Source organism: Carlito syrichta, unplaced genomic scaffold (assembly GCF_000164805.1).
Source record: "Carlito syrichta isolate Samal-C Ts95f unplaced genomic scaffold, Tarsius_syrichta-2.0.1 Scaffold108052, whole genome shotgun sequence".
NCBI lineage: Eukaryota > Metazoa > Chordata > Mammalia > Primates > Tarsiidae > Carlito > Carlito syrichta.
In genome coordinates, this window is record NW_007052148.1 from 171,839 (window position 1) to 182,875 (window position 11,037).

General features: G+C 52.6%; 1 protein-coding gene across 1 annotated transcript in view; it reads left to right on the top strand.

The window, feature by feature from the left end:
• Window positions 1-11,037, top strand: part of LACTBL1 (lactamase beta like 1) — a 21,175-nt gene that overhangs the window by 7,345 nt on the left and 2,793 nt on the right. The window contains exons 4-8 of the mRNA XM_021717380.1: window positions 1,370-1,505; window positions 4,594-4,703; window positions 6,731-6,888; window positions 8,142-8,380; window positions 10,887-10,992. Of these exons, the coding sequence (XP_021573055.1) occupies window positions 1,370-1,505; window positions 4,594-4,703; window positions 6,731-6,888; window positions 8,142-8,380; window positions 10,887-10,992 (749 nt within the window). The remainder of the gene's footprint in view (window positions 1-1,369; window positions 1,506-4,593; window positions 4,704-6,730; window positions 6,889-8,141; window positions 8,381-10,886; window positions 10,993-11,037) is intronic.

Here is an 11,037-nt window from a genome sequence, read left to right on the forward strand (position 1 = left end):
AAAAAAAAAAAAAAAAAAAGAAACCTTAGCACTGTCCCTGGGACGGGGTTGCAGGTGGAGGTGGCACTACATTTCCAGGATTCTAGGCAGTGAGGGGACACACAATCCTTGTGGGGGGCTAGGCTGCCACACCCTCCCTCTCCCATATCTCAGTCACCTCCTGCTGTCCTCCTCTTCCTCCTCCTGGCAGGTGTCAGGACCTGTGTGCCTCATGTCTACACTGTGGTCTGCCTCTCACCCACCCCCCAAGCTGTGCTTCCTCCACCCCGCCCCATCTGTGGAAGGGACCCCAGTCCCTTTAGCCCCGTCCATCTTTCCTTCCGTGAGGTCTCCAAACAAGTCGCTTCCCATTGTAAAGTTTCCTCCGCTCACCGTGGCACAGCACTGCGGGGCCGTGGCAATGCCACCAGCCTCCCAGAGCCAGCTGCCCCTGGAGTGGCAATCACATGTGAAGGGGGGACTTTCTGTGTGCCCACGGGGTGCTGTCTCCCAGGTTCAAGATCACACACATGGAGGAGGGGAGAGGTGGGTGTTCTGGAAAGTGGGTGTTTGGAGGGAGTGGGGGAAACTTCATCCTGAGTTCTTTTTTTTTTTGAGTTGGAGTCTCACTCTGCCACCCAGACTGGAGTGCAGTGGCATGCTCCTGGCCACTGCAGCCTTGACCTGCTGGGCTCCGGCGATCCTTCTGCCTCAGCCTTCCAAGTAGCCAGCACTACAGGCGTGCGCTACCATGCCCGGCTAATTTTTTTTTAATTTTATTGTAGAGATGAGGTCTTGCCAAGTTGCCCAGGTGGGTCTCGAACCTGTGGGCACAGGCAATCCACTCACCTCAGCCTCCCAGAGCGCTGGGATTACAGGCTGAGCCACCAAGCCTGGCTTGTCCTGAGTTCTTAGGACTTGTACATTCGCTCTGCAAACGTGTACTGAGCAGCCAGCACGAGTCAGAGGCCACAAGTGGGGGCGGGAGATGGGGGAGGAGTGGCCCATCCTTGGGGTGCTCACACTCTGTCAGGCAGATCCACTGATACTGTGGAACAGTGGCTGCCCACAACGAGGGGTGAATTTGCACTATCATGGATGCTTGCTCCGATGTGCCTTGGGAAGGGACATGAGTGAGGAGAGGTAGGGAAGGCTTCCTGGAGGAGGTGGCATTTCAGCCAATGTGGAGATATTTCACTGAGCACATGGCAGGTGGGCATGGCAAGCAGAGGGATGGAAGCGTGGGAGCTCATGCAGGACAGAGCCGTCGAAGGGGTTGCCCTGGGAAGGTGTGGGTACATCTGAGGCCCAGGAGGGGCCTGGGCCAGGATCCCTGCCTTTCCTCTGACTGACACCCAGGGGGCTGTGACCCGTGTCCTTTCTCTCCCAGGCTGGCCGGCGGCCCGGCCTGCTGAAAGTGAGGAAGAAGTGGCTGCTCCCGGCCGTCTGTGGCTTCTTCTGCCTGCTCTCGGTGGTCATGACCAGCTGCTTCCTGTGGCAGTACCACCTCCCCAAGCTGAAGACTGGTGAGTGTCGACAGCCGGGGGCTCCCCCATCCTACCTGAGCATCCTCTTGGGCTTTGTGCTGCTGCCCCTGATCTGCGGGCGTTGGGGAGGACCACAAGCTTTGGACTCAGAATCTCTGGCCTCCGTTCTCACTCCAGCTTTCACTAACTGTGCCCTTGTGTATAAAATGAGGATCCTACTGCTGCTGGGGTTTCCTCAAGTCATCCAGTACAAACCTTCAGCTCCCACGATGGGACCTCCAGGCCCTAGCCCCCTTCTGAGATCCTCCTGCAGTGATATCTAAGACCCAGAGAGGAACAACTCACAGGGTGTCCAGTGGCACCTGCTGTTTCTTGCAGCCTCTCTTTCCTGGGCTGGTCAAGGTTCAGCCACCGAGCTGTCATTGCTGGTGATGTCTACCAGGCCCTTGTAGCTATAGCAACCCTGGGCCCTCCAAGCTGCTGGGATCCTGGGTGGTCCAGGGCCCCAGGTTTCTGCTAAAGTGAGGGAGAACGCCTCTCTTCACTCCTCTGTGTCACCTTGTGTGTTACAGATGCCCCAAAACTCAATGAGGTGCCCAGAGCTCCCACATCCCACACAAAGTTTTGCAGAAATGCCTCCTCTTAATTTCTTGCCAGCTCCTTCCTCTCCTACCCCTTCCCTTTCTTACTGGGGTGAGTTCCTTGATGAGGGGATTCTTAGTCCCTCAAGCAAGTAGACCCTGGGAAGGCAGGCTGGCCTGTCCTCGAGGGCCACACTTCTTAAGCTACCAGTCCAAAGTGGGCCGGTGTCACTTATAAAGATGCATAAGAATGCATTATTAGGCAAGCTGGGTGTAGTGGCATGTGCCTGTAGTTCCAGCTACTTAGGAGGCTGGGGTGGGAGGATTGCTTGAGCCTAGGTGTTCAAGTCCAGCCTGGGCAACATAATGAGAATCTCTTAAAAAAAAGAGAGAAAGAAAAGGAATTATTGGGGAATATTTAAAAAGGCATACAAAATACAGAATAGAAGGCCAAGTTTTTTTGAATTATTTATTAGTTTAAGCAGACGCAAAGTTACTCCGTCAAACTGCTGTAAAAGTTTCTAAATGCTTTTTCTCAACTTTTGCGCTTAATTTGTCACACATGGGAAACAGACCACACTGCTCTAGGTCCTCGCTCCCCCATGGGCATCAACTGAGACGTGGTTCAAACGAGGCCTGTCGGCCCCACCCCATCCCCTGAATCACATCTGCCTTCTAAGATTCCCACATTTAGGTTTTGTGTGCGCTCACATTGAGGTTAGAGGAACACAGCTGCCGAGGCCAGTCCTACCTGGGTCCCGGGCTGAGCAAGGCCGGGGCTCTAGCTGAGACCCCCTACTATAATAATAATAATAATTTTATTATTATTATTTTTGAGTCAGAGTCTCTGTCGCTTAGGCTGGAGTGCAGTGGCACAATCACAGCTCACTGCAGCCTTGACTTCCTGGGCTCCTTCTGCCTCGACCTCCCAAGTAGCTGGGACTACAGGTGGGTGCTAACACATCTGGCTAATTTCTTTATGTTTTGGTAGAGATGAGGTCTCACTATGTTGCCCAGGCTGATCTCGAACTCCTGGTCCCAAGCGATCCTCCTGCCTTGGCCTCCCAAAGTTCTGGAATTATAGGAGTGAGGCACTGTGCCAGCCTCCCCTACTCTAATTATTAAGCCTAGGTCATGGAGTTGCTGAGAAATCCTCCCTAAGGCTTGTAATTTCCCCGTTTGGGACCATATCGGTTATCTGTTGCTAAGTAACAGACCACCCCAAAGCCTACTGGCTTCCAGCAAAGCAACTTTATTTCTCAAGATGCTGTGGGCTCGCTTGCAGATCTGCAGCTGGTCTAGCCTGGGCGGTCTTCAATGCAGTGGGTATTGAGAGGGAGCCTCTCCTTCAGGGTGGGCTCTGGTTCTCAGGGTCGCTATCCCAGCCCTGTCCACAAGGGGGCAGTCTCTCAGGGAGCAAGGCCCTTGAGGCCTAGCCTAGAAAGTTTGGCCTCCTTTGTGTGTGGTTTTTTTTTTTTTTTGGAGTTGGAGTCTCACTCTGTCACCCAGGCTGGAGTGCAATGGCATACTCACAGCCACCGCAGCCTCGACCTGCTGGACTTAGACGGTCCTTCTGCTTCAGCCTGGAACTACAGGCACGTGCCACCACGCCCAGTTATTTTTTCTTGATTTATTGTAGAGATGAGGTCTCACCAAGTTGCCCAGGCTGGCCTCAAACCCCTGGGCTCAGGCAATCCTCTCGCCTCAGCCTCTCAAAGTGCCGGGATTACAGGCTGAGCCACCACGCCCGGCCCGGCCTTCTTTTAAGGTCAAATCAAGTCCCAAAACCAGCCAGGTTCAAAAGATGGGAGGAGCTGACAATTTATGGCTACACCGAACCTACCACAAGGACCCTGTCCCGGTTTTAGGTGGAGTCTCAGGAGGCAGGGGAAGGAGAGAAGGATGTAGCTTCTGGGCGTGCTCATTCCCCTTCATATCCCACACTGGCCTTGGGGGATGAGGTGGGGCCTGGGCACTGCTGTGCAGACATCACAGCCTGACTCCTGTCCTGCTGGTGCCCTCACTTCCCCCGAGGTGCCAAGGAGGCCACACACCCGGATGCAAGCAGAGCAGACTCAAGCCCCATGCCCGATGCTCAGCTGTGGTGACAGAATGAGCTGTCCCTTGTAGTTTGGCCTAAGTGAGGCTCTGAGTCCACCCAAAAATATATAATCAGGAAGAGGAGACGAGAGATGGACAGACAGACATGAGCCTGCCCCAAGGAGCCAGGACGGCCTAAGTCTGCTAGCTGCATGGTGACGGGAAGCTGGCCGAGCACAGGGAAGGGAGTGCTGGGACTACCGGCTGGGGCTGTGGCCTGATGGGTGCTGTGTGTAGGGCCATGCCTCCCCCTGCATACCCTGGTCCCCGTGCCTCCATGCCTGTGACTGCTCTCCGTACCTTGACGTGTCCTGGTAAGGCGTTCGTCGGCTGGGGTGGGCTGCCCAGGAGGCAGGCTCTGGTCTTTGCTGTCACTTCTCCCCACTTGCCTAGGATGACCCTTGCCTGATCTCTGTCCCCTACTCACCATGTGATGTTCCTTCCAGGTTCCTTGGGACCAGAAGAGACCTCTGCCCCCGTGATGATGTGTCCCCGGCACCCCGAGCCCGTGCCGCTGGCCCACCCCCTCCCCGTGTTGAAGGAGGCCCTGGAAAAGGTCAGTGATGGCCCAAAAGGCATGTGGGAGTGTGGGCTAGTCCAGGGTGATAGGGGGCACGCCCTCTGTGCTGGCAGTGACATTCATTCATTCATTCATTCATTTAACATGGATTTCTTGAGAATCTGCTCTGTGCTAGGCACTAGGGATAGGCAGAAAGAAGATACAGATCTGTTCTCAAGCAATTGTCGGCCTAGGCCAGGCGCAGTGGCTCAAGCCTATAATCCCAGCACTTTGGGAGGCCGAGGCAAGAGAATTGCCTGAGTCCAGGGGTTCAAGACCAGCCCGGGCAACTTGGCAAGACTTCTTCTCTACAATATATCAAAAAAATTAGCCGGGCATGGTAGCATGTGCCTGTAGTTCTGGCTACTTGGAAGCCTGAGGTGAAAGGATTGCCTGAGTCCAGTAGGTTGACACTGGTGTGGCTGTGAGCATGCCACTGCTCTCCAGCCTGGGTGACAGAGTGAGACTTGACTCAAAAAAAACCAACAAAAAAACAACTGTCAGCCTGGGAATGAGGGGAACAGTCAGGACAACACAAAACATGGGGAAAGTTTAGGGAACTGCAAGGGCACAAAGGAACTGGCTGAGGGTTGGGGGAGCTTCTGGAGGATGTGGTATCTTGGCTGAGATGTGAACATGCTGGAGACACTCAATGGTGTGTGTACAGCAAGGGAACCTGGGGCTGGAGGGGTGGGATCCAGGCAGGTGGAACAGCACACACAAAGGCCTGGGGGCTGCAGAGCAAGTAGGTGGCACACGCAGCCGACTAGGAGGCCGCAGGCAAGAGATGGGGAAGAGGAGTGGAGGAGGATGACGGCGCCCACGTCACAGAGGCACTGCAGTGTGATTAAGTGCACACCACACCCACCTGCATAGCCCACAATGCGACTTTTCCCACTGCAGGATGGCAAGGCACTGGAGGGAGGTGTCACCAGCCCCAGTCTGTGCCTGGGTTACTCACCTTAGGGGACATGGAGTCAAATGAAACACCCTAAGCCTTCGAGCTGCAGCACGGTGGGGGGACTTGAAACTGTCATCCTAGGAACAGTTAAAGGATGAGGGTGATGAATTCCGAGGAGAGAAGGCCTGGGCCAAGGCAGGAGCCCATCACTGCAAATATCGGCAAAGTTCCCGTGGAGCAGAGGGAGCGGAAGGTGCTATGTGGCTTCCAGGGGTCATAGGACTTTTTTTTTTTTTTTTTTTAATAAAAGCAACAATAATAACCATGGCTGCCTCCTATTGAGCCTCTAGTGTGTGGCAGGTGTGTTGCTAACCGCTCGTGTGCATTCCTCGTGAATCCTACCCCAGAGGAGGAAACTGAGGCTCAGCGAGACAAGGCTATTGTAGGGATGGAAACTGAAGGAGATGGAAGGCAGCCAAGGACGTGTAAGCCTGCTTGGCAAGGGAGGTTGAGTGATTAAGAGCTGGGCTGCAGGTTGCACAGGGTTCCAGCCTTGATTCCACCAACTATTAGCCACTTGGGCAAGTCACCTCCTAGCTCACAGACTCATTTTTTCTTGTCCATAAAATGGGGACAAATAAGCACCGACTTGTGAGGAGTAAAGGAGACTATGAAAATCACGTTATGCCATGCCTGGCACATCCTAAATGTCCAGTGAACGTTAGCTGTTATCATCACCATTGAAAATAAGGAGGTACTTTCAATACATGTTTAAAGAGGGCCTAGAAGCCTTCTATAAATAGTGAATTCCCCAACATGAGGGGGTCAGGCTAGACCCACTGAAGGTTCTCCTAGGGCATCAGACAGGATTTGACTCAGTTAGTAGTTTTAACCCCTCTCCTTATTTTGCCAAGGAAATGTTTCTCCCAGCAAAACTCTCACAAGGAAGCCCCATATAAAACAGTAGGGCCACCCCACAGGGCATGGTTTGGGAACACGAGGTCCAGAGGCTCCCTGGAGGCTATGGGCAGGGTGTGGCTGTGGGAAGGGCAGGTGTGTGGGATGACTTGGAGGGGTGAGGGCAGGGGAGAGGCTGTCACCACACCTGTTATCCTCCCCACAGGTGGATGGGATCCTTCGCCAGGCAATGTCTGCCCCCGGTCTGGCTGCCATGTCTGCAGTTGTCATTCACAATGACACTGTGCTCTGGACTGGGAACTTTGGGAAGAAGAATGGCTCAGATCCAGCTTCTGGGACCCCCAATGAGTACACCATGTACCGGTGAGCTGGGTGACCTCCAGGGTCCTGTGGAGGGGTCAAGGGTTGGGAGGGCAAAGGGGACTTAGGAGGTAGGAGCACTCAGGAGAATCATGGCTGGGGATCTAAGCTGCCAGCCCATTACTAACTCTTGACGATTTTATTTTTTTATTTTTGAGTTGAAGTCTCACTCCGTCGCCCAGGCTGAAGTGCAGTTGCATGCTCATGGCCACCCCAGCATCGACCTGCTGGGCTCAGGTGATCTTTCTGCTTCAGCCTTCCAAGTAGCTGGAACAACAGGTGCACACTACCATGTCAGCTAATTTTTTGATTTATTGTAGAGATTAGGTCTTGCCAAGTTGCCCAGGCTGGTCTCGAACCCATGGGCTCAGGCAATCCCTTCACCTCTGCCTCCCAAAATACTGGGATTATAGGCTTGAGCCACCATGTCTGGCCGTCTTGATGATTTTATAGAAGCTGAGACTGAGGTCCAGAGAGGACCAGTCAGTGCCCAATGCCACATCATAGGAAGGCATTCCTTCCTAAGAGAACCTTGGACCCAAACTTCTCAAATTCGGAGAGTCCCTTGTGCCACCTCCCCCCACCCCATGTGCCACCAAGGAACCATAGCCAGTTCCTGGGTCCTTGCTCTGGGTCCCTTCAGTCGGTAGCAGTGGCCCAGATGGAAGCAGCAGGGATGTTCAGTTGCATACCTGGAGTTTCCCCTGGTGCCACCTGCAGGATCCTCAAAGCTGACAATGCAACACATGTTCCCAGTGGGTGTTACAGGCATCCGGAGGGAGAGAGCTCGCAAGCTGCACCTGCTCTGTGCCCCACCTGGGGCCAACAGTCATATTTGCTCTCATTTATGGACCACTCACCACCTGCCAGGTGTGCTGACAAGCACTTTACAAGCACAATCTCGTTCGATACTTTTTCCAACCTATGATGTGGACGGTGACATGGAATCTCAGGAGGGTCTAGCAACTTGCCTAAAGCCACGCGGCCAGTGGGAGGCAGAGATGCCATCCAAACTAAGCCTGTTCCCAAATGGGAGGTGCCCCGTGAAAGCCTGGCACAGGGTGGGTGGGCAGATGTGCCCACCCCACCCAGTCCCAGAGGCAGTTCCACAGAGGCTGGTGGATTTCTGGGTGAGAAGCTGACTTAAGGTGGACTCGGTGCTTTTCTGAAATACTTGAACGTTGCAGGCTGGGGCCACAGGGTGGGAGGGGGGGTCAACGGGATGGCCTCTGCCCTCTGTGCCCAATGCTGTCTAGCATCGCCAGCATCTCCAAGATCTTCCCAGTCCTCATGCTGTACCGCCTGTGGGAGGAGGGCATCGTGGCCTCCCTGGACGACCCCCTGGAGCGTTATGCCAGCACCTTCACCATCAACAACCCACTGGGCGCAGTGTCAGCCCTGGAACAGCCGGGCCTGGTGGACGGGCTGCAGGAGGTGGGCCCCGCCCCGAGGCCTTCACCTGTCACCCTGCGAAGGATGGCCAGCCAGCTCTCAGGTGAGTCTCAGAACTGACCCACCCTGATCCACTAAGCCACTTCAGTGGAGGGACTGAGGACCAAGGTCTCATCCAGCCAGGCTGGGCCCACCCTCTTCTCTGTGTCCTGATCTGGCCATATCTCCCTCTCACAGGGCTTGGTAGTCAGTCAGGGATAGAAACCACTTGAGAGGAAAAAGCTGAAGCCTGGAGACTTAAATCAAGTAGACAAATCAGGATTAGATGGCAGGTCAAGATCAAGTTGACAGAGCAAGTCAACAAGTCACTATTTGTCGACAATTCTATAATGAACATCTAATGTCCCTTAATATATAAAGATCGTCTGCAAATGAATACAAAGACCAACAGCCCAACAGAAAAATAGGCAAAGGATAGGGACAGACTTGACAGTTGGCAGAAAAGTCTCTTATGAATGTTAAAAAATATTAAAGGATGCTCAACATCATTCATAACAAAAGAAATGCAAATTAAAACTACCCGAAGGCTGGGCGTGGTTCATGTCTATAATCCCAGCACTCTGGGAGGCTGAGGCCAGAGGATTGCTTGAGCCCAGGACTTTGAGACCAGCCTAGGCAGCATAGCAAGACCTCTCTCTACAAAAAAAGCCCCCTAAATTACTCGGGTGTGGTGGTTTATCTGGTGCCTGTAGTCCCAGCTACTCAGAAGGCTGAGGCAGAAGGATCGCCTGAGCCCAGGCAGTCAAGGCTGTGGTAACCCGTGATGGTGCCACTGCACTCCAGCCTGGGTGACAGAGTTACACCTCAACTCAAACAAAAGAAGAAAGAAAATAGAAGCCGGCACTCTTAGACACCAGTGATGGGAATTTACATGCAGCCTGTATAGAAGGCGATTGGTGATATCACAGTTTAAAATGTATCTACCCGGCCAGGTGCAATGGCTCAAACCTGTAATCCCAGCACTTTGGGAGGCTGTGGTGAGAGGATTGCCTGAGCCCAGGGGTTTGAGACCAGCCTGGGCAACTTGGTGAGACCTTGTCTCTACAATAAATTAAAAAATTAGCTGGGTGTGGTAGTGCGTGCCTGTAGTTCTGGCTACTTGGAAGGCTGAGGCAGAAGGATCTCCTGAGCCCAGCAAGTCAATGCTGGGGTGGCTGTGAGTGTGCCACTGCACTTCAGCCTGGGTGACGGAGTGACACTTCCAACTTAAAAAAAAATGTATATACCCCTTGACTTAGCAATTTCCCTTCTGGGAAATTCTCTTACAGATGTGCTTGTGAACATATGGGGGATTTACACAACTGCTCACTACAGCACTGTCTGTAATAGCAACCTAGATGTCTATCAGTAGGGGAATGGTTACATAAACTGTGACACAGCTATACAGTCAAGCACTATGTAGTCCTGCCCCAAAAGGACAATAAGGTTCTTTGGGTATTGGGCTGAAATATGATATAATACTAAGTAGGAAGAAAGCTCATAACATATATTGTATGCTGCCATCTAAATAAAGAATAAAAACAATATATACATATACAATGTATATGTACATATGAATACCTGAGGTCTGACAATCAAGTTCATGAACTCATCCTAGAACACGTGTTCCATGTCTCATTGCTGAATATCACTACGGTCACCTTTGAAGTCCTCCCCTTGGGAAGCTATGTCCTGATGCCAGTGCCTTGTCCACCTGTCAAAGCAATTTTGGAGTTTTTTTTCTGGAATGACCATCAGAGCCATCGTCATATTACCTTGATGTTCTGAATGTCATCAAATGTCTTCCTTTCAATATTTCCTTTATCTTCGGGTAAAGAAGAAGTCACTGGGGGCCGGATCAGGTGAGTAGGGAGGGTGTTCCAATACGGTTATTTATTTCCAACACAGTGCTGTCAATGTAAGTGCACAGTGGCAAGTTCATGAACTTAATTGCCAGACCTCAACAAATAATGATGACAGCTCTGATGAACTTATATTTTAATTTCAAAATTAGATGCAGGACTTGGAAGGGGCCCTGCAGGTGAAGGGCCCTATGGCATCAAATAGATATCCACCAACTACCAATGATGGAAGAAACCCCAGTCCTGCAATGTGAGAAGGCACATCCAATAAACAGAACATTCCAAGTGGTCAGAGGGGCCAATTCCACAAAACCTGTTTTTGGTCACTGACCTCAGGAAGTTGTTGGAATTAAACTTTCCAGAGCTGAGGATAGCAATTATTTTGTGAGCAGTTAGTATGTGCCAGGCAGCATGCTGAAGCATTTTAGATCATCGAATCCTCACATCAGTCCTATGAGACAGAAATGATTTTCCTCATGTTACAGATGAGGTGCTGGGGCTCAGAGAGGTTAAGTGATCTACCAGGTGAAACACAGGCAGGAAGAGAAGGCAGGACTGGAGTCCACGCTAGGCTGGTTTTCTTTCTTTAAAAAATGGAACTGGTTGTTGGTATCGCTCAACCCATGGGAGGTGGGGGAGGGAGAGCACCTAGGGGCCCGCCACGCCCCCTTAGCTGGCCCATCCGGTCTGCCCACTGCTCCTCTTCAGGGCTGCCCAGAAGGCTGCGCTCCACCTCGCTGCTGTGGAGGGGTAGCACCCAGGAAGCCCTGAACCTGCTCAAGGACGATGTGTTGGTGGCAGACCCGGGGACCAGGTGAGGCACGAGCCCTGATGCCAGCCACATGCTGGGGGGGGGGGG